At 44.4% G+C, this 27400-nt stretch overlaps 1 protein-coding gene across 4 annotated transcripts in view; it reads right to left on the reverse strand.

The window, feature by feature from the left end:
* Positions 1 to 27400, reverse strand: part of LOC129855548 (microtubule-associated serine/threonine-protein kinase 2-like) — a 270030-nt gene that overhangs the window by 240854 nt on the left and 1776 nt on the right. For all 4 annotated transcript variants that reach the window (XM_055923332.1, XM_055923331.1, XM_055923329.1 and 1 more), the window contains exons 2-3: positions 9679 to 9817; positions 8157 to 8305 (exon numbers count right to left, since the gene is read on the reverse strand). In XM_055923332.1, the coding sequence (XP_055779307.1) occupies positions 8157 to 8305; positions 9679 to 9817 (288 nt within the window). The remainder of the gene's footprint in view (positions 1 to 8156; positions 8306 to 9678; positions 9818 to 27400) is intronic.

Consider the following 27400-nt stretch of genomic DNA (forward strand, 5'->3'; position numbering starts at 1 on the left):
ACCCCTTGACTTTTTCCACATTTTGTTATGTTAGACTTATTCTAAAATGTATTAAATTGTTTTTTCCCTCATCAATCCACATACAATACCCCATAATGCAAAAATAGCAAAAATCGTTTTTTAGAACTGTTTCCTAATTTATTCAAAATTAAAAACTGAAATATCACATTTACATAAGTATTCAAGTACTCAAGCTCCCGAGTGGCGCAGCATATCTCAGTGATAGAGGCATCACTACAGATACCCTGGTTCGAATCCAGGCTGTATCACAGCTGGACGTCATTGGAAGTCCCATAGGGTGGCGCACAATTGGCCGAGCGTCGTCCGGGTTTGGCTGGTGTAGGCCGTCGATGTAAATAAGAATTTGTTCTTCACTGACTGGCCTAGTTAAAAATATATACACTACTGTTCAAACATTTTTGTGTGATTTTGTTGTCAGCACATTCAACTATGTAAAGAAAAAAGTATTTAATAAGAATATTTCATTCATTCAGATCTAGGATGTGTTATTTTAGTGTTCCCTTTATTTTTTTGAGCAGTGTATATATATATATATACATACATACATACATACACACACACACACACACACACACACACACGGGGGATTGGAAATGCAGACAATTACATTGACGGAAGCTGCAATATTAAAGCTGATATACCCCCTAAAAAAAACATGAATTGTGGCATGGGGCAGAAATAATGCAGTGCGACATGAGTTTCGCCATCACCTAGAAGACTGTGTCCCCTTTTCTCAACAGAGGGAGGGAGAGCGGAGGGATGGTGAGTCAGGTGAGCGGTGGCCTCACCGCTGCTCCCTCCCTCCGGTCAGACACAGGCCATCAGTCCAGAAGAAATATATATACACAGTGCCTTTGAAAAGTATTCAGACCCCTTGACCTTTTCCACATTTTGGTAGATTACAGCCTTATTCAAAAATGTATTAAATAGTTTTTTTCCTCATCAATCTACACACAATACCCCATAAAGAAAAAGAAAAAACAGGATTTTAGAAATGTTTGCTAATTCATTAAAAATAAAAAAACTGAAATATCACATTTATGTAAGTATTCAGACTCTTTACTCAGTATTTCGTTGAAGAACCTTTGGCAGTGATTACAGCTTCGAGTCTTCTTGGGTAGCAAAGGAGAAGACCAATAAGCAATAAGTATTACTGCTACTTAAGTAATACAATACAATCTGAAACAACTTTTACACAATGAGTGAAGTGAAACCATCCATCATATTCATTTGGGGTTCTGGAACATGATTTTCATGCTTTCATTGCACAATCAAACACAGATTATGAACTGGGTGGCTCGAACACTGAATGATGATTGGCTGAAAGCTGTGGCATATGAGACTGTATACCACAGGTATGACAGAACATTTATTTTTATTGTTCTAATTACGTTTGTAACCGATTTATAGTAGCAATAAGGCACCTCGGTGGTTTGTGGTATATGGCCAATATACCACACACCCTTGGCCTTATTGCTTAATTAGATCTCTGTCCTTCTGTGACTTGAAAGATTCCCTGTGGGGAGATAAATGATGCTGTGTTGTCATGCAAGGCAGGCCTCTCTCTGCTGTAAAGCCTATCATCTCTCTGTGCACCGCCTGCAGTAGGCAGCTTGATCTCATACATAAGAGGATATGCTGCAGTAGCTACCTTGTGCTAGGACACTGCTGCACTGAAGGACACACTTCACACACCCAAGACATGCGCTGCCAGCCTGCTCACCGACCCACTTCGTTTCACCGACCAACAGCGCTGGCTACCTTGGCATTCAAGGCAGGCCGAACTAAGACACAGGGATCCCAATAAACAGTACGCTGAACATCACTTTGGTCACGTATAAGCGCTAAAAGTAGCTCTCCCACCAGGTGACTGCAGGTACACGCTGTCCTCCTTTGGCTATGAATTATGAACATGACAACCAAGGAGAGACAGAGACAGAGAGGGAAAGAGATGTAGAGTTCTTTTCACATCTCTTTTCTTTGTGAGTGGGAAATGTAACCTTGGGAGGATAGCGTGAGTCATCACTGCACTTCAGCAGACCTTGGCCAGCCAGGCTGTTTAGTGCTGAGTTTGGAGAAGAAACGGCCTGGTTTCAACTGACAGACTGACAGACACAAACAGGGCCCTCTGGCCATAGTCCCCAAAAGTACATTGGGACACTGGCGCAAGACAAGGACGCATAGTCACTGCAACTCACAGAGAGGCATAGCAGCAGTAACAGACACATAAGACACAGACACACAGTCCAAAGCAGGGACACAGACCCTACAGACCCAGACAGATGAGAGAAGACACCGATGAGCCACAGACAGGTCTGATGTGTTGCGACGTTATCTGCCATGTTCAGTTGTGTCACTCTATCCTGGTACTGGGAGACAGTTCTGTTTAGGCTCCTAGTCACAGTAATTATTCATCATGAACTCATGTATATTTCATACAGCATCATCAGTACAGTCAGCTCATTTCGGTAGAAGTCTTGATTAACTCCTCAATGAGGTCATTGAGTCCAAGTTAAATAAGTTGTCCTTTACGTAACTCAAGTTGATCTTGCTTGAATAGAGTAGCATTTAAACTTGTGTTGAAAACATTATTTTTTTAAAGATCAACTTCTCTACGGGTGTCATCTTACAAATACAATACAGCGATCTGCCCTTGCTCAATTTCTGTGTGTGTGCGTGTAATGTGCGCGTGTTAGTTCCAGCCCAGTCCCAGCTGTCAGTCATCCTCCAGTGTGTTCCAGCCGTGGCAGGCTGAGGTTAATACCCTCTCTAATATTCATCCCCAGATCTTTGAAGTGATCCCATCCACCACGCCTCAGATAAAAGCATCAATACACAGCAAGCGGGAGAAAGAAAAACAGCCCTCTCATTTTAAGGCACTTAACCTTTCCTGTCTTGGCAAACCAAAGCGGACATGGGTTATTTAGATCTGCAAGTGAAAAGAAAATGGTAATTTCCAAGCGAGTAAAACGATGACAATGGAGGGAGAAAGACTGTTTTGTTTATGTCTGAATTATGATCTTCAATTTCAAAAGGCCCTGCTCGTCTCCTGTGGCAGGCTGAGTGTGTTTTAATGATGAAGCTGGGGAGAGATATAAAAGAGCCACGGTGGAACAATAGCACTGACTATTCCCTTTATTTATTTATTAGCGTTTATTCCCGTTCCAGCTAAGCCTTTAATTTTTACACAAATGCAAATAGTATGCAACTGTCACTATGTTAATGCCTTGCCTTACACTCTCTCTCTCATCAATCTAGCATTATTCAACTGATATTATACCTACATCATCTTAAACTCAGGAAATAGAACTGAGCTGGACTTGAAAACTGCTCGGCCTTGAGTCAACACAATGAGCACATACTATGGACGTGTTTGACAAGCGTCTGGCGCATTACATTTTAATAATTCAATGAGTGAAAAGGTTTGGTTTTCAAGGTCATTCACCTAGTAGTCTATAAGGGATGCTCTCAACTTTTACTTTACTACAACCTTAGTCTCACATGGCAACCTGGTCTCAGAGCATTTCGTATTATTCTGTGTTAATCTGAGACACTCCATTTAGTGTGATATGTTACGTTTTGTATGGTATGCAATAATTTGCAAAATGTACAATATGTTACAAATTTGTAAAATGTATGATTTGTTACGAATTGTAGCTAGGTGGCTAACGTTAGCTAGGCTAGGGGTTAAATTTGAGTTAGGTTAAAGGGGAGGGTTAGGGTTAGGGGAAGGGTTAGCTAACATGCTAAGTAGTTGCAAAGTAGCAAAAAGATTAGTAAGTAGTTGAAAAAGTGCTAATTAGCTAAAATGCTAAAGTTGTCCGTGAAGAAACTCGCAACCTTTGGGTTGCTAGACATTCGCATTATACCACCCTACACCCTACTTTCATATTTGCCTTAAGTAACCATCTGTCTTATACAACCATACCAAACATAACATATCATACTAATTTGGGAGTTCCAGATGTACATTTACTATGTTACGTTTAGTCTATGAGACCAGGCTGTACATGGTGACGAGTGCTGTAGCTTAGATGTTCTGATGGGTGCCAGAGAAAGAAAAACATTCAAACCAATGAGAAATATCCTAGAAATCAGTGTGTGTATGTGTGTGTGAGTGTTATCCTCATCCTGTCCAGGTGCTTCTCTCTCAGGGGACACAAGCCCACTAGAGTAGGCCACTCTCTGGCCATCTGGGACTCTGAAAGGTTACCAGGTGATTTCCAGGAATTATAGGTAACGTATTATGTATTTTTCATGAAAACACACACACCAAGTGCACACTCTAGGCCCCAAACACACATTAACCCGGATGTAAACACCATCTGGCTATGCAGGGTTGTTTCCCTGCAGAGTGCAGACAGCAGTGCCTCCATCTCCCCTCATCAGAGCACTGTACTGTATGAGAGTATTCAATTAAATGAGTGCCTGACCAAACAAGACAGACCCACTAGGGAAGACAGTGACAGAAGACATGATTTCCACATCCCATGAAGAACTGTGTTAACATGTGTCATACAAGGCACAACATGCCTGTTACACCAGCCAATTCGGCAGGGAGCCCAATTCATACATGTGAAGATATCAACAAACCATATTGCCCAATGTTGACTATGGCTCAGGTTGACAGTTACTGATATTAATGGGCCATTCAGGCCTTAGGTGACATTGAACTCATAGCCCTTAGCTACAGTACAGGAGAATAGAGGGGTTAATGTGTTTCACCAATAGGCCTATGTACTGTAACTGAACAACTAATGTAATTGAAATCAATAACAGATTCAAACCTCTCAGCACAAGACCGACAGACATGCCACAGCTGTTAGGAAAAGGATAAATAAAAATGGTTGTTACCAGAAGCTGTCTAATACTGGAGGACTTAGACTCAGAGAACCTTACTGTAGTTAGCTACTGTATTTATGCTAAAGGCAGAAACCGGAGGGGTGGTTGGGGTGGCAGGTAGCCTAGCAGTTAAAAGCATTGGGCCAGTAATAGAAAGGTCGCTGGTTCAAATCCCCCGATCCAACTATGTGAAAAATCTGTTTGTGTCCCCTTGAGCAAGGCACTTAACCCTAATTGCTCTGGATAAGAGCATCTGCTAAATTACTCAAATGTAAGTAGAGGAAAACTTTAATAAACTGGCCTCTGAAAAATATAATAAACTATGATTATTTGCTCACTTAAAACAGCTCTGCAGGTCATATTTTCCATTTCAAAACGCTTCCACAATTTCCTGTTGGCTGCATTACGCAATAGCTGTGGATAATTTCAAAAAGTCAGAAAAGGTTTGTCTGTGGGCCTTTCTGGATGTCATTCACACAAACCACAACGTACCAGTTTTACTAATCTGTCAAGACACCTTCTCACTGAAACGTGACAACACAATTGATTCATACTGACACTGTTTACAATCAAACCTTTGATAGGTATTTGCGTCGGTCGTTAGTTACGTGACATTTGAATTGACAAAACCTTGAACTTTCCCTGTCCTCTTGACCCTGTAATGTTTTAGTGAACCAACTTTTTAAAGGCCATGCTGTGAGCGTGTAATAATGCAATGAATGTGAGTGTCTCTCAACCAGCTACAATATATACAGCTTTGTCGCACTGTATCTTACAGCATTGCCCAAAGATGTGATAATACTGCCATCTATTGGTGGATTGAACAGCTGAAGACTGTATTTTATGGATCACATGAATGAACCTGCAGTGCCATGCACCGCCAATAGGTATAGCCCTAGAGCAGCAACAGCTTGTTACAAACGTATACAGTCAATGGAGGCAACACACACATCACAACACGGCTATCAACATTCCTATCATATTATGTAGGTCAGGTGAGCTGTGAGTCGTGATACATCTCACACACACGCGTACACATGCACGAACGCCACATGTGAACACAGAGGTAGGGTGGCAGGTAGCCTAAGACCATTAAGCCAGTAACCGAAAGGTCGCTGGTCCGAATCCCCGAGCCGGCAAGGTGGAACGATATGCTGTTCTGCCCTTAAACAAGCCAATTTATCCCAAACAACAACTGCATCCAGGGTGCTGTCGATTTGATAGGGGTTGGGTTAAATGCGGAAGACACGTCGGTTGAATGCATTCAGTTGTGCAACTGACTAAGTATCCCCTTTTTTCCCACACACACTCAATCACTCTCCAGTTCTCCTGCTATAGGTCTCAGTTTGCAGACTGTATGGGCAGACAGACAGTGTGTATAGTGCTCAGAGCAGACAGCTGTCCTGACTAGTGAATATAGAGACAGCCTGACTCAATCTCTCTATCTCTGCCTGCCTGCTGCAGCTCTCTGTATAAAAGGGCAATACTGCACAGCACTGTGTACTGGCTGGGTAGATAGATAGAGCTGTCCAGGATAGACGGAGCAATAAAAGAGTAATATAGGCCTAAAGATTAATTTTGTCTCTGGCTAATTGGGGAATACTGGATTTATTGGGACAGTACATACAGTTGAAGTCGGAAGTTTACATACACTTAGGTTGGAGTCATTAAAACTCGTTTTTACACCACTCCACACATTTCTTGTTAACAAACTATAGTTTTGGCAAGTCGGTTAGGACATCTACTTTGTGCATGACACAAGTCATTTTTCCAACAATTGTTTAAAGACAGATTATTTCACTGTATCACAATTCCAGTGGGTCAGAAAGTTTACATACACTAAGTTGACTGTGCCTTTAAACAACATGGAAAATTCCAAAACATGTAATGGCTTTAGAAGCTTCTGATAAACTGATTGACATAATTTGAGTCAATTGGAGGTGTACCTGTGGATGTATTTCAAGGCCTACCTTGAAACTCAGTGCTTCTTTGACATCATGTGAAAATCAAACGAAATCAGCCAAGACCTCAGAAAAAAAATTGTAGACCTCCACAAGTCTGGTTCATCCTTGGGAGCAATTTCCACGCAGCCGTCATACCGCTCAGGAAGGAGACGCGTTCTGTCTCCTAGAGATGAACGTACTTTGGTGCGAAAAGTGCAAATCAATTCCAGAACATTAAAAGACCTTGTGAAGATGCTGGAAGAAACAGGTACAAAATTATCTATATCCACAGTAAAACAAGTTCTATATCGACATAACTTGAAAAGCCGCTCAGCAAGGATGAAGCCACTGCTCCATAACCGCCATAAAGATCCAGACCACGGTTTGGAACTGCACATGGGGACAAAGATTGTACTTTTTGGAGAAATGTCCTCTGGTCTGAAGAAACAAAAATAGAACTGTTTGGCCATAATGAACATCATTTTGTTTGGAGGAAAAAGGGGGAGGCTTGCAAGCCGAAGAACACCATCCCAACCGTGAAGGACTTTGGTGGCAGCATCATGTTGTGGGGGTGCTTTGCTGCAGGAGGGACTGGTGCACTTCACTAAATAGATGGCATCATGAGGTAGGAAAATTATGTGGATATATTGAAGCAACATCTCAAGACATCAGTCAGGAAGTCAAAGCTTGGTCACAAATGCATCTTCCAAGTGGACAATGACCCCAAGCATACTTCCAAAGTTGTGGCAAAATGGCTTAAGACAACAAAGTCAAGGTATTGGAGTGGCCATCACAAAGCCCTGATGACCTCAATCCTATAGAAAATGTGCGCGCAGAACTGAAAAAACATGTGCGAGCAAGGAGGCCTAGAAACCTGACTCAGTTACACCAGCTCGGTCAGGAGGAATGGGCCAAAACTCACCCAACTTATTGTGGGAAGCTTGTGGAAGCCTACCCAAAACGTTTGACCCAAGTTAAACAATTTAAAGGCGATGTTACCAAACACTAATTGAGTGCATGTAAACTTCTGACCCACTGGGAATGTGATGAAAGAAATAAAAGCTGAAATAAAGCATTCTCTCTACTATTATTCTGACACATTTCACATTCATAAAATAAAGTGGTGATCCTAACTGACCTAAGACAGAGAATTTTTACTTGGATTAAACGTCAGGAATTGTGAAAAACTGAGTTTAAATGCATTTCGCTAAGGTCTATGTGAACTTCCGACTTCAACTGTAAATGAGGAACAACGGGATGGTGTTTCTATGAATGAATAAGGATGAGGAATGCAGTCATTGTCATGTCTGTCTGTATGTCTGTCTGTGCGTGTATTTGTAGTGTACTCACCAGTCCTGCAGTGAGTGACGGTGCAGACTGGCCCAAGGACTGGTTCCTCATGCAGACCAGGTTGTTAGGGGGTTCTACAGGAAGATGCCAGGCTAGCTGACTCACCCGACCGTGCATACTGCTGGACAGGGGAAGAAGCTGCTGCTTACCTGGTATGGGGGAGGGGGGGAACCAGTCAACCAGGGTAAACTACAGCTCATCCAGATCTAAAAGCAGAATGATGGATACGAAAGCACTCCAGAAGTGCCACGTATGGACTCATCAAATCAAATTGTATTAGTCACATACAACAGGTGTAGACCTTACAGTGAAATGCTAACTTACAAGCCCTTAACCAACAATGAAGTTGAAAAAATACGAATAAGAAATAAAAGGAACAAGTACAAGTCTGGTTAGCCATTTGATTAGATGCTCAAGATGCTTATGGCTTGGGCGTAGAAGCTGTTTAGAAGCCTCTTGGACCTCGACTTTGTGCTCCGGTACCACTTGCCGTGCGGTAGCAGAGAGAACAGTCTATGACTAGGGTGGCTGGAGCCTTTGACAATTTTTAGAGCCTTCCTCTGACACCGTCTGGTATAGAGGTCTTGGATGGCAGGAAGCTTGGCCCCAGTGATGTACTGGCCCGTACCCACTACCCTCTGTAGTGCCTTGCGGTCGGAGGCTGAGCAGATGCCATACCAGGCAGTGACGCAACCAGTCAGGATGCTCTCGATGGTGCAGCTGTAGAACTTTGAGGATCTGAAGACCCATGTGAAATCTTTTCAGTCTCCTGAGGGGGAATAGGCTTTGTCGTGCCCTCTTCACGACTGTGTGCTTCGACAATGTTAGTTTGTTGGTGATCTGGACACCAAAGAACTTGAAGCTCACAACCTGCTCCATTACAGCCCTGTCGATGAGAATGGGGGTGTGCTCGGTCCTCCTTTTCCTGTAGTCCCCAATCATCTCCTTTGTCTTGATCACGTTGAGGGAGAGGTTGTTGTCCTGGCACCAACACCAGCCAGGTCTCTGACTTCCTCCCTATAGGCTGTCTTGTCGTTGATCAGGACTACCACTGTTGTGTCATCAGTAAACTTAATGATGATATTGGAGTTGTGCCTGGCCATGCAGTCACGAGTGAACAGGGAGTACAGGAGGGGACTGAGCACGTACCCCTGAGGGGCCCGTGTTGAGGATCAGCGTGGCGGATGTGTTGTTACCTACCCTTACCACCTGGGGGTGGCTCATCAGGTTGTCCAGAATTCAGTTGCAGAGGGAGGTGTTTAGTCCCAGGGTCCTTAGCTTAATGATGAGCTTTGAGGGCACTATGGTGTTGAACGTTGAGCTGTAGTCAATGAATAGCATTCTCAAATAGGTGTTCCTTTTGTCCAGATGGGAAAGGGCAGTGTGAAGTGCAATAGAGATTGCATCATCTGTGGATCTGTTAGGGCGGTATGAAAATTGTAGTGGGTCTAGGGTTTCTGGGATTGTGTGTGTGTGTGTGTGTGTGTGTGTGTGTGTGTGTGTGTGTGTGTGTTTCTCTTACCGGTCATAGCCATACTGCTACGGCATGTGCGGCCATCATCCTGGCTGAGCTGTCGGTGTAGTTTGGTCTTGTTGGCGGCGGGGGACAAGTCAGGATTACTCAACTTTCTGAACAACAGGGGCGGGGGCGCAGCAAACTCCTACAGAGAGCGTGACAGAGAGGAGGGAGGGAGAGAGAGGGAGGATGGAGAGGGGGAGGCGAGGGAGAGAGAGAGGAAGGAGGAGGAAAGTAAAAAGAGAGGAGTTGGAGGAGAAGAAACAAAAGACTGGCCTATTAAAAAAACGAATCTCCAATCCCAACAAGTCAAGTAGCCTATTCGTCCAAGTCCACTCAGCAATGGAACACGTGTTGCATGGCTGCAGCTGTTCAACAATGAAGTCACGCCTCAGCAAAGCCAAACAAGCCCCAGTCAGTCACTATATCGGTATCAAAGTCAAAATGCTGGTATCGTGACAGCACTAACACAGACATGCACACACACCTGCTCTTCACATTTTAGGAGACTGTGCTCTGCCTCTGTGCAGATGGACTGAGCAGGCTGCACGCATTACCGTTCACCATAAATCAATCACTCAGTCGTTGTTGGATGATGTTTGTTAGGCTTTGCCCTTAGTAACTGGTCCAGGGACAGTTTAGTGGTTGAGAGCTGCTGGGAAAGGACAGGAGGAACTGATTTTAATTCAGTAGTAAAGCGTGGATAGTTACTGAAGTGAGATAATGATTTTGTCTGTTGATACCAATTCCAACTGAGATCACCAGAGACAGACACATGGTGGATGTGATGTACAGCCAGTACGATGAGTCAGGCCTATTTGTTTTTGCTTCGAAGGCCTCTGAAACATCCGTCACCATGGAAACCTGGCTTGGCTGAGGGGTCATTCCACCTCAAAAAGCACAAGAAAGAGTATTTTGACAGCCACTATCTCTGATTGTTCTGAAATCGTTGAATCAGATAAGATAGCCACTCATGCAACATTATTTTGTTGAAAGACAATTTGAACTCAGAAATAAAGCTAATTGATTGCACCCAAATTGGCCATTTCAATTTATAGAATTCATAAATTATACTGAAAATAATGCAACATTTAAAGTGTTGGTCCCATGTTTGATGAGCTGAAATAAAAGATTCCAGAAATATTCCATAAGCACAAAAAGCTTATTTCTCTCAAATGGTGTGCACAAATTTGTTTACATCCATTTTAGCGAGTGTTTCTCATTTGCCAAGATAATCCATGCATATTAAAAAGCCTAGTCCTATGTAGCACAGTTGGTAGAGCAACGCACTTGCAGCATCAGGGTTGTGGGTTTGATTCCCATGGGGGACTATTATGAAAATATATGCACTCACTACAGTAAGTCGCTCTGGATAAGACTGTCTGCTAAATGATGTACGTATAAACAACAAAAACAATTGCATTTTATCGAGGGCAATTTGAATGGACAGAGATACCGTGACAAGGTTGTGCCATTCATCCACCGCCATCACCTCATGTTTCAGCATGATATTGCACGGCCCCATGGTCGCAGGGATCTGTACACAATTCCTGGAAGATGGAAATGTCGCAGTGCTTCCATGGCCTGCATACTCACCAGCAATGTTCCCTCAAATTTTTGAGGTCAATGAGCAAATGCTTGTGAGAGGAAACTTGAACGTTGTGAGAATTTTGTGCATCTTCCGGCATGCATTTATAGTGAACACTGAGGCTGTACCCTTACAGTTTTAGACAGTAGCTAACAGGCTATTGTGGCTATTTGAGCATAATGTAGGCCTACCAACAAAACCAATGGAGCAAATTCCATAAGTTTCACATAGAAATAGCTTTTGATTCCTATGATATAGCCTACAGTAGCCTATATGTGGTGTTCAATGCAGGCCTACATTGCATAAGACTTTAAAAAAAAGTTTACATGATGAAGGGCTTGACATTTATTCATGTGTTACTTGGTCTGTAACACCATGGGCCAAATAAGTAACTGTAAATTACAATATTTTGTGTTGTATGATGCAAGAAACCACTTTACAAAATAAAAGTAATTATTATTACCATACTGAGAATTAGACAATGTAGGCTACCCCTCTGACTATTGGCTTATTTGCATATTCAAGCCTGTCTCGAAACACAACACTGCCCCTTTTAATTAAGACATACAGTGCATTCAGGAAGAATTCAGACACCCTCCCTTTTTCCACATTTTGTTAACAGCCTAATTCTAAAATGGATTAAATAAAAACATTTCCTCATTCATCTACACACTATACCCCATAATGACAAAGTGAACACAGGTTTTTCAAAATTTTTGCAAATGTATTCTAAATAAAAAACAAATACCTTATTTACATAAGTATTCAGACCCATTGCCTTGAGACTCAAAATTGAGCTCAGGTGCATTCTGATTTCCCTGATCATCTTTGAGATGTTTCTACAACTTGATTGGAGTCCACCTGTGGTAAATTCAATTGCACCTTTTGGCAGCGATTACAGCGTTGAGTCTTCTTGGATATGACGCTACAAGCGTTGCTGCACAGCTATTTTCAGGTCTCTAGAGATGTTTGATCGGCTTCAAGTCTGGCCCCTGGCTGGGCCACTCAAGGAAATTCAGGGTCTTGTCCCGAAGCCACTCCTGCGTTGTCTTGGCTGTGTACTTAGGGTCGTTGTTCTGTTGTAAGGTGAACCTTCACCCATAGTCTGAGATCCTGAGCGCTCTGGAGCAGGTTTTCATCAAGGATCTCTGTGTACTTAGCTCCGTTCATCTTTCCCTCGATCCTGACTAGTCTCCCAGTCCCTGCCACTGAAAAATATCCCCACAGCATGATGCTGCCACCACCATGCTTCACCGTAGGGATGGTGCCAGGTTTCCTCCAGACGTGACGCTTGGCATTCAGGCCAAAGAGTTCAATCTTGGTTTCATCAGACGAGAGAATATTGTTTCTCATGGTCTGAGAGTCCTTTAGGTGCCTTTTGGCAAACTCCAAGCTGGCTGTTATGTGCCTTTTACTGAAGAGTGGCTTCCGTCTGGCCACTCTACCATAAAGGCCTGATTGGTGGAGTGCTGCAGAGATGGTTGTCCTTCTGGAAGGTTCTCCCATCTCCACAGAAGAACTCTGGAGCTCTGTCAGAGAGACCATCAGGTTCTTGGTCACCTCGCTGATCAAGGCCCTTCTCCACCGATTGCTCAGTTTGGCAGGAGCGGCCAGCTCTAGGAAGAGTCTTGGTGGTTCCAAACTTCTTTATTTAAGAATGATGGAGGTCACTGTGTTCTTGTGTACCTTCAATGCTGCAGAAATGTTCTGGTACACTTTCCCAGATCTGTGCCTCGACACAATCTGTCTCGGAGCTCTATGGACAATTCCTTCGACCTCATGGCTTGGTTTTTGCTCTGACATGCACTATCAACTGTGGGACCTTATATAGACAGGTGAGTGCCTTTCCAAATTATGTCCAATCAATGAATTTACCACAGATGGACTCCAATCAAGTTGTAGAAACATCTCAAGGATGATCAATGGAAACTCTGGAGACCTGAAAATAGCTGTGCAGCGACGCTCCCCATCCAACCTGAAAGAGCTTGAGAGGATCTGCAGAGAATAATGGGATAAACTCCCTAAATATAGGTGTGCCAAGCTCGTAGCGTCATACCCATCGCTGCCAAAGTTGCTTCAACAAAGTACTGAGTAAAGTGTCTGAATACTTATGTAAATGTGTCATTATGTGGTATTGTGTGTAGATTGAGTGGAAAAAATGATTTAATCCATTTTAGAATTAGGCTGTAATGTAACAAAATGTGGAAAAAGTCGAGGGGTCTGAATACTTTCCGAATGAAGTTTGGTAAATCGGGTGTTAGGTACTATATTTATTCAATATTATGTGAATCCTACAAATGAAAAGGCCCAATCAATTAGCTCATTTCAACAACATATTGTAGCCGCAATGCTCATCTTAACTGCAGAAACCATTGTGGGTGTCATAACTTGCTGAAATGACATGGAACAACCCCGAGGTCATCACTTCCTCTCCCAAGCCACCAGATCAACCCCTGGCGTTGTGAGGAGTGTTCCAGAAACATCTGGATGTCCTGTGGTGTCAGACACAGCGCGCCCCTCAAACCTCCCAGACGCACACATCAAAGGGCTGGAATGAACGCATGCGCTACTCCCAACCAGCCAGCCGGCAGCACAGCACAAACAGCAAACAAACCTTCCCTCCCAAATACCCTGAAAAATACACAGATGCAAAAGCACACACAGACAACCTGCATTCAGTAGTTCAAGCTTTGTATATCTATTCAACAATCAAAAGTTGCGGCAGAATCAAAGTAAGTCTCCCTGTCTCTGGTTAGTAATACCGCATTCCTCTATACCTGATCAATGCCGGTCTGTGCATTCCACAGGTGTGTAGGTTACCCGAGGGCAAGGCAGGCTGCCATCCAGCCCTCTAGTGAGCAGCACGTATGTGTCTGCAGCATGTGACACTGACAGGCACAGCCATAGGAATAATAGATGGGGGAGAGCTTAATGTACAGTATGTTTCAATGCCTCCACCACTGCATTTCACTTCTTTACACCTAGGTGATAGAGTTACACATACATTCAGTCAGGCTTGAGGTACGGAAAAATACAGCTGTTAAATGCACATACCATCGGTTTTTAAGTGCATTAGAGAGAATTTTAGTGTGTGAACACGGGTAGTTAGTTATGTCCTGTAGCCTGAGGAGGCCCTGTAGAGGAGTGTCACTATCAATACTACACCAGCTGGTAAGGATCAGACCCTTTTTTTCAATTTTTGCCTAAAATGACATACCCAAATCTAAATGCCTGTAGCTCAGGACCTGAAGCCTTGATACGCATATTCTTGATACCATTTGAAATTAAACACTTTGAAATTTGTGGAAATGTGAAATTAATGTAGTAGAATATAACACATTAGATCTGGTAAAAGATAATACATACAAAAAATTGCCAAGGGTTAAAAAAATTGAACCCAGTTCCTACATTTGAATATAAAAATGTGTCAAAGAAAACTATGCTACATTTTATCTCTGGGACTCTCAGAATGACAAATCAGAGCAAGATTACTGAATATAAGTACATTACTTACCTTCAGAGGTGAATGTATCAAACCCGTTGCCGTGATAAAAGTTATGTTGTTGTGCACTCTCCTCAAACAATAGCATGGTATTTTGTCACTGTAATAGCTACTGTAAATTGGACAGTGCAGTTAGATTAACACAAATGTAAGCTTTCTGCCCATATAAGACGTGTCTATGTCCTGGAAAATGTTTGTGTTACTTACAACGTCATGCTAATCACATTAGCTCAACCGTCCCGGTGCAAGGACGCCGATCCCGTAGAGGTTATTAACAGGCAATCACTAAGCCTTGGCTCCAGCTCTCCATCCTTCTCTCCCAAATGAAAGCTCATTATGCTTGGCTTACATTACTCCTCTGTTGCATGACTCCCTCTCTCCTTCTTTCTCTCTGGTTCAGATGTTTTCCATAGTGAGCGGTCTCATAACTGGCACCTGGCAGAGTGTCTCCTTCCTGCCCTCTCCACTGCGTTTCCTCCATACTAGCGTACTACAAACTGCATACTAATTTTGCCGTTTTGATCTAGTGAAAATTCACTCGTCTTTTCCCGACTCACGTGTTTGACAACAGCTGACATCAGATAAATTGACATGCTGTACCAAAATGAACAAATGGCGGGAGTCAACACAATCGCGCATTAGACGACGCATTCGGGGTACTTTTTTCTACATTTCACATACTACTTACCCTGACTGACACCCCACCGTCTCAATGGGCCATGGACAACAACCTGAGACTGGGCAGTGAGACTATCTAATATATAATAATATTATTATATGCCATTTAGCAGACACTTTTATCCAAAGCGATTTACAGTAATGTGTGCATACATTTTTTAAGTATGGTTGATCCCGGGAATCAAATCCACTATCATGGCATTGCAAGTGTCATACCAACTGAGCAGAGCTAACAGAGGACCACAAAGCTTGCTGTGAGACGATGATGTGAGCCTGGAGTGTGATCAGGAAGATTGCGTGTTCTCACTCAGGCCTTAGAATGTCCTTAGTATGTCATGAAGAATGGGTCTGCACGTGCAGGCAGGGCTCGGGGCTGAGAAGACTCACATCTGCACTGGACACCGGCTGATTGACCTCTGCAGGCTCAACTCAAAAACCTCAGATGATTTAAAATAGGGCCTAAACTACAACATATGTGAATATTACATGTTTTTGGACCTGAATGCTTAAAAGGTTCAAAAAAAGACAAGTTAAAATAACTTATTTTTTCAAGAAAGTTTTAACCCTGTTTGTAAGATTTTCAAATATATCAATCTCAACCATTTATATTTTCCAGTAATGAAGACATGGATGTCTCATGGCATGGTGGGGTATGCAAAATAGTTAAACTTTGAGAACCTTTATCTCTTGAATGTTTTGGCATTCAGGTCCAAAAATTTACATTCTGAGCATTTCTACAATGTGCAAATATGTATGGAAGGTTTCGTTCAAATCAGAAAGGGGGCTGTCAAAACGTGATTGAATTTAGATGGATTTACCCAGAGGAAAGTGTGTGTGAGTTCTGTTAAGTGCAACTCCAGCACTGTAAAGCCCCACTGGCTGGCTGGGATGTGATGGATCACAGTCACCACAGAGGCTGCAGCCAAACGCACACAGACAGCCAGCCAGATAATCCCTGAAAACACACACACAAACCCACTGCAAAAACAGAATATTTCTAATTAACAGACCACAAACCAGGATGGATTGCCAGGACGTGTACTCAAAGCATGCGCTGACCAGCTGGCAAGTGTCTTAACTGACATTTTCAACCTCTCCCAGACCCAATCTGTAACAGCTAAATGTTTCAAGCAGACCACCATAGTCCCTGTGCCCAAGAACACCAAGGTAACCTGTCTAAATAACACTCACATCTGTAGCCATGCAATGCTTTGAAAGGCTGGTCATGGCTCACATCAAAACAATCATCCTAGACATCCTGGACCCACTCCAATTCGCATACCGCCCCAATAGATCCACAGATTACGCAATCTCTATTGCACTCCACACTGCCGTCTCCCACCTGGACAAGAGGAACACCGATATGAGAAATCTGTTAATTGACTACAGCTCAGCGTTCAACACCATAGTCCCCTCCAAGCCCATAACTAATCAAAGGACCCTGGGACTATATAATATAGATACTTTTGTATATATAGTATATTTCTGCCTATTGTATGTGGACACCTCTTCAAATTAGTGGATTCGGCTATTTCAGCCACACCCATTGCTGACAGGTGTATAAAAATCGAGCACACAGCCATGCAAGCGCACCCAACCGCAGAGTGCTGAAGTGCGTAGCACGTAAAAATCGTCTGTTCTCGGTAGCAACTCACTACCAATTTCCAAACTGCCTCTGGAAGCAACGTCAGCACAATAACTGTTTGTCGGGAGCTTCATGAAATGGGTTTCCATGGCCGAGGAGCCGCACACAAGCCTAAGATCACCAGGCACAGTGATGAATCACGCTTCACCATCTGGAAATCTGATGGAGGAATCTGAGTTTGGCGGATTCCAGGAGAATGTTACCTTCCCCAATGCATAATGCCAACTGTAAAATGGTCCGGGCTAGGCCTCTTAGTTCCAGTGAAGGGAAATATTAACGCTGTAGCATTCAATGACATTCTAGACAATTTGGGGGAGGCCCTTTCCTGTTTCAGCATGACAATGACCCCGTGCATAAAGCGAGGTCCATACAGAATTGGTTTGTCGAGATCCGAGTGGAAGAACTTGACTGGTCTGCACAGAGCTCTGACCTCAACTCCATTGAACACCTTTGGGATGAATTGGAACACCGACCGTGAGCCAAGCCTAATCGCCCAACAATCAGTGCCCGACCTCACTACTGCTCCTGTGGCTGAATGGAAGCAAGTCCCCGCAGCAATGTTCCAACATCTTCCTAGAAGAGTGGAGGCTGTTATAGCAGCAAAGGGTGGACAAACTCCATATTAATGCCCATGATTTTAGAATGAGATGTTCAGTGAGCAGGTGTCCACATACACTACATGACCAAAAGTATCTACTTCAATTACCTCGTACCCCTGCACATCAACTCGGTACTTGTATCCCGTGTATATAGCTAAGTTATCGTTACTCATTGTGCATTTATGAGTACTTTTCTATTATTTCTCTATTTTCTCTCTCTGCATTGTTGGGAAAGGCCCGTAAGTAAGCATTTCACTGTTAGTCTACACCTGTTGTTTACGAAGTATGTGACGAATAAAATTTAATTCGATGTACACAATATGAACTATGTTCTACTGTAAACAACACACAATTGTTATCTCTGGTGTTAACATTGACTTCTGGGCCTCCCGAGTAACGCAGTGGTCCAAGGCACTGTATCGCAGTGCTAGCTGTGACACTAGAGATCCTGGTTCGAGTCCAGGCTCTGTCGCAGCCGGCCGAGACCGGGAGACCTACGGGGAAGCACACAATTGGCCCAGCGTCGTCCGGGTTAGGGGAGGGTTTGGCCGGCAGGGATGTTCTTGTCCATTCGTGCACTAGCGTCTCCTGTGGCGGGCCGAGCGCAGTGCACGCTGACACGGTCGCCAGGGTTGTCTTTCGGAGGACGCACGGGTCTCGACCTTCGCCTCTCCCGAATCCGTACGGGAGTTGAAGCGATGGGACAAGACTAACTACCAATTGGAGACCACGAAATTGGGGAGAAAAATGGGTAAAATGGGTTATTTATAAAAAAAAACATTGACTTCTTTGATGATGCATGCATTCAATGCACAGTAGCAAATCAATGTGCAACTCCATATGAAAGCACCTAGCTTAACCCTTAGCCCTGTTAATCCACATCAATCCACTAATGAGCTGAGGGTGAGACTGCCGGACAACATCAAAATCATTGCAGTACATGTCAGTTTTCAATGTGGAGGAAACTCTAAAGCACAATAAGAGCCCTGGAGAAATAGAAAAAATAGCCAAGCTCCTTGGCTACTCCCCTGCAGAGATAGACAAGATTGTCCAGCAATGGCGTGCCATCCATCTTAGTAAATGGAATGAGACAAAAAACACACTGGGCTTCTGGAGTGAGATTTGGAAGTTCAGGGATGCAGCTGATATCAACCCGTTTCAAGAACTTGCCATGGCCGCTGTGTCTGTGTTGTCCTTGCCACACTCGAATGCTTAAGTCGAGAGACTATTCAGCCAGATGAGTGTGGTAAAAAGCAAACTTAGAAATCGGATGTCCTTGCAGACCCTTAACTCCATCCTGTACATTCGAGATGGGCTGAAGCTGTCTGGTTTGCTATGAGCACCAGCTGCCTGATAATGTTTTGCAGCTTTTTGGCACATCAGCTGCTTACTCATTTAAGTCAGCTCCCTCAGTTGCTGAACCTGCCATAGAGAGCCTTGACCAAAATGACGATGACCCACTCTTTCTGTGAGCCAGCACAGCCTGTGTGTGTGGAGGAGGGGGTCTGGAAAAAAACCAATTCATCTGAATTAGGGCCAGACTAGTTACCATAATTTTCTGACATTGCCATTGACAGTTTTTCTATTGTCTCTTTTTGGTCCATTTAGATTGTATACACTTTTTTCAATGTCATGGTAAAAAATGTTCATGTTTTACTGTGACTTGTTGGAGGCTCCTAAGTGGACAATAAGGTTAAAAACCAAACCAAATTAATAAAACTAAACTAAAAAACAAAATAAAAAATAAAATAAAAAACTAAGTAACTCCGCCAGTGTCTCTTTTGGGTCACTTTTGCCGGTCCCAAGCCCGGATAAAGGAGGGTTGGAATTGTGACATAAAAAAATACAAGAATCGACAGAAGAAAGTTAATTTGTAGCTCTAAACATATTTAGGGTGTTTTTTACTCACTTTTCGTCTCTCCCACAACGTTATTCCGCTCTCCTACAGCGTCCATCACAATTACATGCACATGGCCAAATTATGCAAATTAGGTGATGACGTCATTTAGCGACTTCTAGCGACTTTAAGGACAGCCACTAGCTACTTTCCTTACTGAGGAGTTGGCAACACTGGACTCCACTACCAATGTCAACTGAAGCCATGTCTCATGTGCCCTCATCCACTGGCATATTGAATGTTTCCACTCCAAGCACTTCTCTCATTATTGTATGTAGAGTCAATCACAAACACAATCACATTATTAACCAACGTGATTTTAATCCTTGTGTAACGGTATTGCTTCCGTCCCTCTCCTTGCCCCTACCTGGGCTCAAACCAGGGACCCTCTGCACACATCAACAACAGTCACCCTCGAAGCACTGTTACCTAATGCTCCACAAAAGCAGCAGAACAACTACTTCAAGGTCTCAGAGCAAGTGACGTCGCCGATTGAAACGTTATTAGCGCGCACCCCACTAACTAGCTAGCCATTCCACACGGGTTACAGTCACCCCCCTTTGACCTCCTCCTTTTCCGCAGGAACTAGTGGTCCGCAATATGGTAACAGTTTTGCTTCATCCCTCTCCTCGCCCCTACCTGGGCTCGAACCAGGGACCCTCTGCACACATCGACAAGTCTCCCACGAAGCATCGTTACATTTCTATCCACAAAAGTCACAGCTCTTGCAGAGCAAGGAAAACAAATACTTCAAGGTCTCAGAGCGAGTGACGTCACCGATTGAAACTCTACTAGCGCGCACCACCAACTAGCTAGCCATTTCACACCGGTTACACTTGCTTGGACTAGCCCAAGTCTTAGCTCTTTTATCTGTGTTGTGCTATTGTTTTGTGTCTTCCTAGTCAAATCCTGTCCTGCCCTCAGTGGAAGAGTTGAGCTCTTCTCCAACACCGTCCATCCATGATGTCCTCCACTGAAGCCTCTGAACACCTCAACTCATGCCTCATAACCTCATTCAATCACTGCTGAGATCCCCTCCCAACACTAAGTTGCCCTCTCATTCCTCATATTTTACTATAAATGTTTACATTATACTTTATGTTTTTAAATGTTAAAATAATTTGCCTTTGACGAGTTTTGAAACACGCTTTGTCGCCTCCATGCAGTCCGCGCCTATACCTTGGGTCTCCCATCGTCCTCAGTTTTTCAAGTCACTAGCCTCCACTGGGAGGAGGCTCAGCTTACGCAGTGCAGGTCTGCAGGTGGCTGGTTGGCTGGCCAGGCCCCTGCTGCTGTCTTTCTGCACCACTACTCCTCTGCCGCCCGTGGGTAGCTAGCTGTCAGCAGCACAGACAGAGCAGGCTCACTGACAAGCAGCACAGATCTGCCGAGACAGGCTTGATCAATAGAGGCACACACACACACGGGCAGTGTTCAGGCTCAAAACAAACACACAATGAGAAAGTGGTGTTGTATCCTGGCTAGAAGATGACACACAGGAGACAGTTCCCAGAGCAAAGCTACAGCTTCCTGTTCTGTACTAAAAAAAATAGTTTCCCAAACACACACAGGGCAAAACAATATCCTCCTGCGTCAGTCATTCAGTCCCTCTGGGGGCTGCCAATCCCAATGTCAAGCCACCTGAGTCCTTGGGATACGTGGGTACTGTGTAGTGCAGGGGTGTCCAACCTTTGAGAGTTCCTTTATAAAAAATGTAACATGTCACAAGCGACACATTTTTCTAGATTTCAAATAGGCACATTCTTCTATTCTCCCCTGGGTCCTTAGTGTACAAGAGAAAGTAGTGCACTGTCAATATACCTGTTAAATAAATGGTTATAATAAACTGGGTTTTTTGAGCCCTCAATGCTGATTGGCTGACAGCCATGGTATATCAAACCACATACCACGGGTATGATTTTTATTTTATTTTATTTCTCTAATTACATTGGTAACCAGTTTATAATAGCAATAAGGCACCTTGGGGGTTTGTGATAAATGGCCAATATACCACAACTAAGGGCTGTCTCCAGGCACTCCACGTTGCGTCGTGCATAAGAACAGCCCTTAGCCGTGGTATATAGGCCATATACCACAACTCCTCTGGCCGTATTGCTTAAATAAACAACTCTAAGGGGGGTCATATAAAATCTGTGATTCTGAGTCCATGGCAATGCTTAAATAACGGCAGAAAAAAAGTGTTTAGGTCTGGAAGAGTGTAATTCACGTTTTAATTGTGCATCTAGCAGAAATGTGCTTTCTAATGTGCCATTCTAGTGATGGTTCTAGTGATGGTTCTGTACTGCTGCTGCTGATCATTTCATTGCAAAGTTTGCAAATAAATAATAGATACAAATTATATACTTACTCATGATATACCTCTGCCAGGTAAGCCTACTCTGCAGTTAACATTTAATTGAGACGGTTTTGGAGAAAGTATTTGTCAACACACAAGACGGCTATCACATCAACTGATTACACACGGAATGATAAACAAATGCGTGCACCACACTGACATATTGTGGTAGGTTTGGCTTTTTAAGCCAATAGGGGCTAACCAGGGGTGGGATAATGTCAATGTTGCTTTGATTAGATAGTAGCTGGGAGCTTCCAGTGTCCTCAACTTGTGAGATTAATTTGTGACAGTTTGAAGTGGAACACGTGAAAATTGCATGTACTTTCAGAATTGTTTGGCAACCTACTCATAGAGACCCCTGGTGTAGTGGTATGTGGCTATTTCACGCAATACCAGATTCTTGACTGTTGTAAAGGCCTCAGAGATGAAGGGAAAATAGTATTGCAACACCAGTTGGTTTGTTTTGGGTATTTTCATGTTTACAGTTAGTTTTCCACTACAGAACAAAACACCACTCACGAGGGAGTTACTAGCTATGGGTTACAGTAAGATATCGTCACCATTGGCTGCAAGACAAAACACCAGTTTAACCACAGGGTCATGTTTTTGGAAGCCAGTTATACCGTCAAGCCAACACAAACAATGCCATCCTTATAAACAAACAAGTAGGTAAAGCAATAGGGCTTGGAATTGCCAGGGACGTCACAATACAGGTGCGTACGTACTTCGTTGAATGATGCCCTCTTTTTCACCATCTCAGCAGAGATCCGCATAGATGTGCACTCTCTGGCCCTGGTACTTCATATTGCCAGCAGTCTCACCAGCCAGCCGCATAATGGTCTGCTTCGTCTCCAGGCAAAACAGCCTTGTGATCATACAACTTGGCTTGTATGTGCGCGGCCCGGTGCGGGTGGTAGGTGTCCAAGTTTGTCGCAGCTAGGTCCACAGACGACGCCCCAATAGGTCCACAGACGACGCAATCGCAATCACACTGCACAATGCCCTAACCCATCTGGACAAGAGGAATACCTATATAACAATGCTATTCATCGACTACAGCTCAGCATTTAACACCATTTTACCATCCAAACTCGTCATTAATATCGAGAAACTGGGTTTCGACCCCGCCCTGTGCAACTGGGTCCTGGACTTCCTGACGGGCTGCCCCCAGGTGGTGAGGGTAGGTAACAACATGTCCACCCCGCTGATCCTCAACACTGGGGCCCCACAAGGGTGTGTTCTCAGCCCTCTCCTGTACTCCCTGTTCACCCACGACTGCGGGGCCATGCACGCCTCCAACTCAGTTATCAAGTTTGCAGACGACACTACAGTGGTAGGCTTGATTACCAACAACGACGAGACGGCCTACAGGGAGGAGGTGAGGGCCCTCGGAGTGTGGTGTCAGGAAAATAACCTCACACTCAATGTCAACAAAACAAAGGAGATCATCGTGGACTTCAGGAAACAGCAGAGGGAGCAGCCCCCTATCCACATCGACGGGACAGTAGTGGAGAGGGTGGAAAGTTTTAAGTTCCTCGGCGTACACATCACGGACAAACTGAAATGGTCCACCCACACAGACAGCGTGATGAAGAAGGCGCAGCAACGCCTCTTCAACCTCAGGAGGCTGAAGAAATTTGGCTTGTCACCAAAAACACTCAAACTTTTACAGATGCACAATCGAGAGCATCCTGCTCCGCCCATAACCGTAAGGCTCTCCATGGGGTGGTGCAGTCTGCCCAACACATCACCGGGAGCAAGCTACCTGCCTTCCAGGAGACCTACAGCCCCCGATGTCACAGGAAAGCCAAAAAGATCATCAAGGACAACAACCACCAGAGCCACTGCCTGTTCACCCCGCTATCATCCAGAAGGCAAGGTCAGTACAGGTGCATCAAAGCGGGGACTGAGAGACTTAAAAACAGCTCAAGGCCATCAGACTGTTAAACAGCCATCACTAACATTGAGTGGGTACTGCCAACATACTGACTCAACTCCAGCCACTTTAATAATGGAAAAATTGATGTAATAAATGTATCACTAGCCACTTTAAACAATGCCACTTTAAATAATGTTTACATACACTACATTACTCATCTAATATGTATATACTGTACTCTATACCATCTACTGCATCTTGCCTATGCCGTTCGGCCATATTTTTATGTACATATTTGTATTCATTCTTTACACTTGTATAAAGTAGTTGTTGTGATTGTTTTGTTAGATATTACTGCATGGTCAGAACTAGAAGCACAAGCATTTCGCTACACTAGCATTAACATCTGCTAACCATGTATGTGACAAATAAAATTGGATTTGATTAATGACATGTGCTCTGCATTGATTTCCACATAGTTCTTATCCAGCTCTACAAGCCAGCGGGAGAAATCTGTTGCTAATGTCTCTAGATTTCCCAGCTTTTGAGTTTGCACCCATGCTTTTTTGATCCCTTCAATTGATTCTTGGATCGGATTCATCTTTTGATCAAAACCTATGTTTTATTATAAATATTCACTTACCTTTGATGATCTTCATCAGAATGCACTCCCAGGAATCCCAGTTCCACAATAAATGTTTGTTTTGTTCGATAATGTTCATAATTTATGTCCAAATTCCTCCTTGTTGTTCGCGCGTTCAGTACACATAGGTTCATGCATCCAAAGAACACCATACCTACTGTGAAGCATGGGGGTGGAAACATCATGCTTTGGGGCTGTTTTTCTGCAAAGGGACCAGAACGACTGATCCGTGTAAAGGACAGAATGAATGGGGCCATGTATCGTGAGATTTTGAGTGAAAACCTCCTTCCATCAGCAAGGGCATTGAAGATGAAACGTGGCTGGGTCTTTCAGCATGACAATGATCCCAAACACACCGCCCGGGCAATGAAGGAGTGGCTTCGTAAGAATGCAACTCAGCATTTGTGGCCTGCTGGAGGTCATTTTGCAGGGCTCTGGCAGTGCACCTCCTTGCACAAAGGTGGAGGTAGCGGTCCTTTCTGCTGGGTTGTTGCCCTCCTACGGAGGAAAAACATCAGCCAGGAAGCATAGGAACTGAGAAGTGGTCTGATCATCATCATCAACAACCTGCCCGCTTGACCCTATCCCCTCCCCTCTTCTCCAGACCATTTCCGGAGACCTTCTCCCTTACCTCACCTCGCTCATCAACTCATCCTTGACCGCTGGCTACGTCCCTTCCGTCTTCAAGAGAGCGAGAGTTGCACCCCTTCTGAAAAAACCTACACTCGATCCCTCCGATGTCAACAACTACAGACCAGTATCCCTTCTTTCTTTTCTCTCCAAAACTCTTGAACGTGCCGTCCTTGTCCAGCTCTCCTGCTATCTCTCTCAGAATGACCTTCTTGATCCAAATCAGTCAGGTTTCAAGACTAGTCATTCAACTGAGACTGCTCTTCTCTGTCACGGAGGCGCTCCGCACTGCTAAAGCTAACTCTCTCTCCTCTGCTCTCATCCTTCTAGACCTATCGGCTGCCTTTGATACTGTGAACCATCAGATCCTCCTCTCCACCCTCTCCGAGCTGGGCATCTCCGGCGCGGCCCACGCTTGGATTGCGTCCTACCTGACAGGTCGCTCCTACCAGGTGGCGTGGCGAGAATCTGTCTCCGCACCACGTGCTCTCACCACTGGTGTCCCCCAGGGCTCTGTTCTAGGCCCTCTCCTATTCTCGCTATACACCAAGTCACTTGGCTCTGTCATATCCTCACATGGTCTCTCCTATCATTGCTATGCAGACGACACACAATTAATCTTCTCCTTTCCCCCCTCTGATAACCAGGTGGTGAATCGCATCTCTGCATGTCTGGCAGACATATCAGTGTGGATGACGGATCACCACCTCAAGCTGAACCTCGGCAAGACGGAGCTGCTCTTCCTCCCGGGGAAGGACTGCCCGTTCCATGATCTCGCCATCACGATTGACAACTCCATTGTGTCCTCCTCCCAGAGTGCTAAGAACCTTGGCGTGATCCTGGACAACACCCTGTCGTTCTCAACTAACATCAAGGCGGTGACCCGTTCCTGTAGGTTCATGCTCTACAACATTCGCAGAGTACGACCCTGCCTCACGCAGGAAGCGGCGCAGGTCCTAATCCAGGCACTTGTCATCTCCCGTCTGGATTACTGCAACTCGCTGTTGGCTGGGCTCCCTGCCTGTGCCAATAAACCCCTACAACTCATCCAGAACGCCGCAGCCCGTCTGGTGTTCAACTTTCCCAAGTTCTCTCACGTCACCCCGCTCCTCCGCTCTCTCCACTGGCTTCCAGTTGAAGCTTGCATCCGCTACAAGACCATGGTGCTTGCCTACGGAGCTGTGAGGGGAACGGCACCTCCGTACCTTCAGGCTCTGATCAGGCCCTACACCCAAACAAGGGCACTGCGTTCATCCACCTCTGGCCTGCTCGCCTCCCTACCTCTGAGGAAGTACAGTTCCCGCTCAGCCCAGTCAAAACTGTTCGCTGCTCTGGCACCCCAATGGTGGAACAAACTCCCTCACGACGCCAGGTCAGCGGAGTCAATCACCACCTTCCGGAGACACCTGAAACCCCACCTCTTTAAGGAATACCTAGGATAGGATAAAGTAATCCTTCTAACCCCCCCCCCCCCCTTAAAAGAGTTAGATGCACGATTGTAAAGTGGTTGTTCCACTGGATATCATAAGGTGAATGCACCAATTTGTAAGTCGCTCTGGATAAGAGCGTCTGCTAAATGACTTAAATGTAATGTAAATGTATGTTCCACGCTTAATGAGAAAGAGACAGCCAGGAGATCTTCTTGGCAGTGAGTCCCCAATCCTCATATATCCCTAATAGACATCCCAAAACCCAGTAGACATGTTTTATGGCTTTGGCACTCAGAAGAAGTTTCAATTAACAGGTGTGCCTTGTTAAAAGTTCATTTGTGGAATGTCTTTCCTTCTTAATGTGTTTGAGCCAATCAGTTGTGTTGTGACAAGATGGCCCAATTTGGTAAAAGACCAAGTACATATTATGGCAAGAACAGCTCAAATAACCAATGAGAAACAACAGTCCATCATTACTTTAAGACATGAAGGTCAGTCAATGCGGAAAGGACAACCATGAAGCATGGAGGAGGTGTGAAGGTGCTTTGCTAGTGACACTGTCAGTGATTTATTTTGAATTCAAGGCACATTTAATCAGCATGGCTACCACAGCCTTCTGCAGCGATACGCCATCCCATCTGGTTTGTGCTTAGTGGGACTATCATTGGTTTTTAACAGAACAATGACCCAACACACCTCCAGGTTGTGTAAGGGCTATTTGACCAAGAAGGAGAGTGATGGAGTGCTGCATCAGATGACCTGGCCTCCACAATCAACAAACCTCAAACCAATTGAGATGGTTTGGGATGAGTTGGACCGCAGAGTGAAGGAAAAGCAGTCAACAAGTGCTCAGTATATATGGGAACTCCTTCAAGACTGAT

Source organism: Salvelinus fontinalis, chromosome 5, assembly GCF_029448725.1.
Source record: "Salvelinus fontinalis isolate EN_2023a chromosome 5, ASM2944872v1, whole genome shotgun sequence".
Lineage (NCBI taxonomy): Eukaryota > Metazoa > Chordata > Actinopteri > Salmoniformes > Salmonidae > Salvelinus > Salvelinus fontinalis.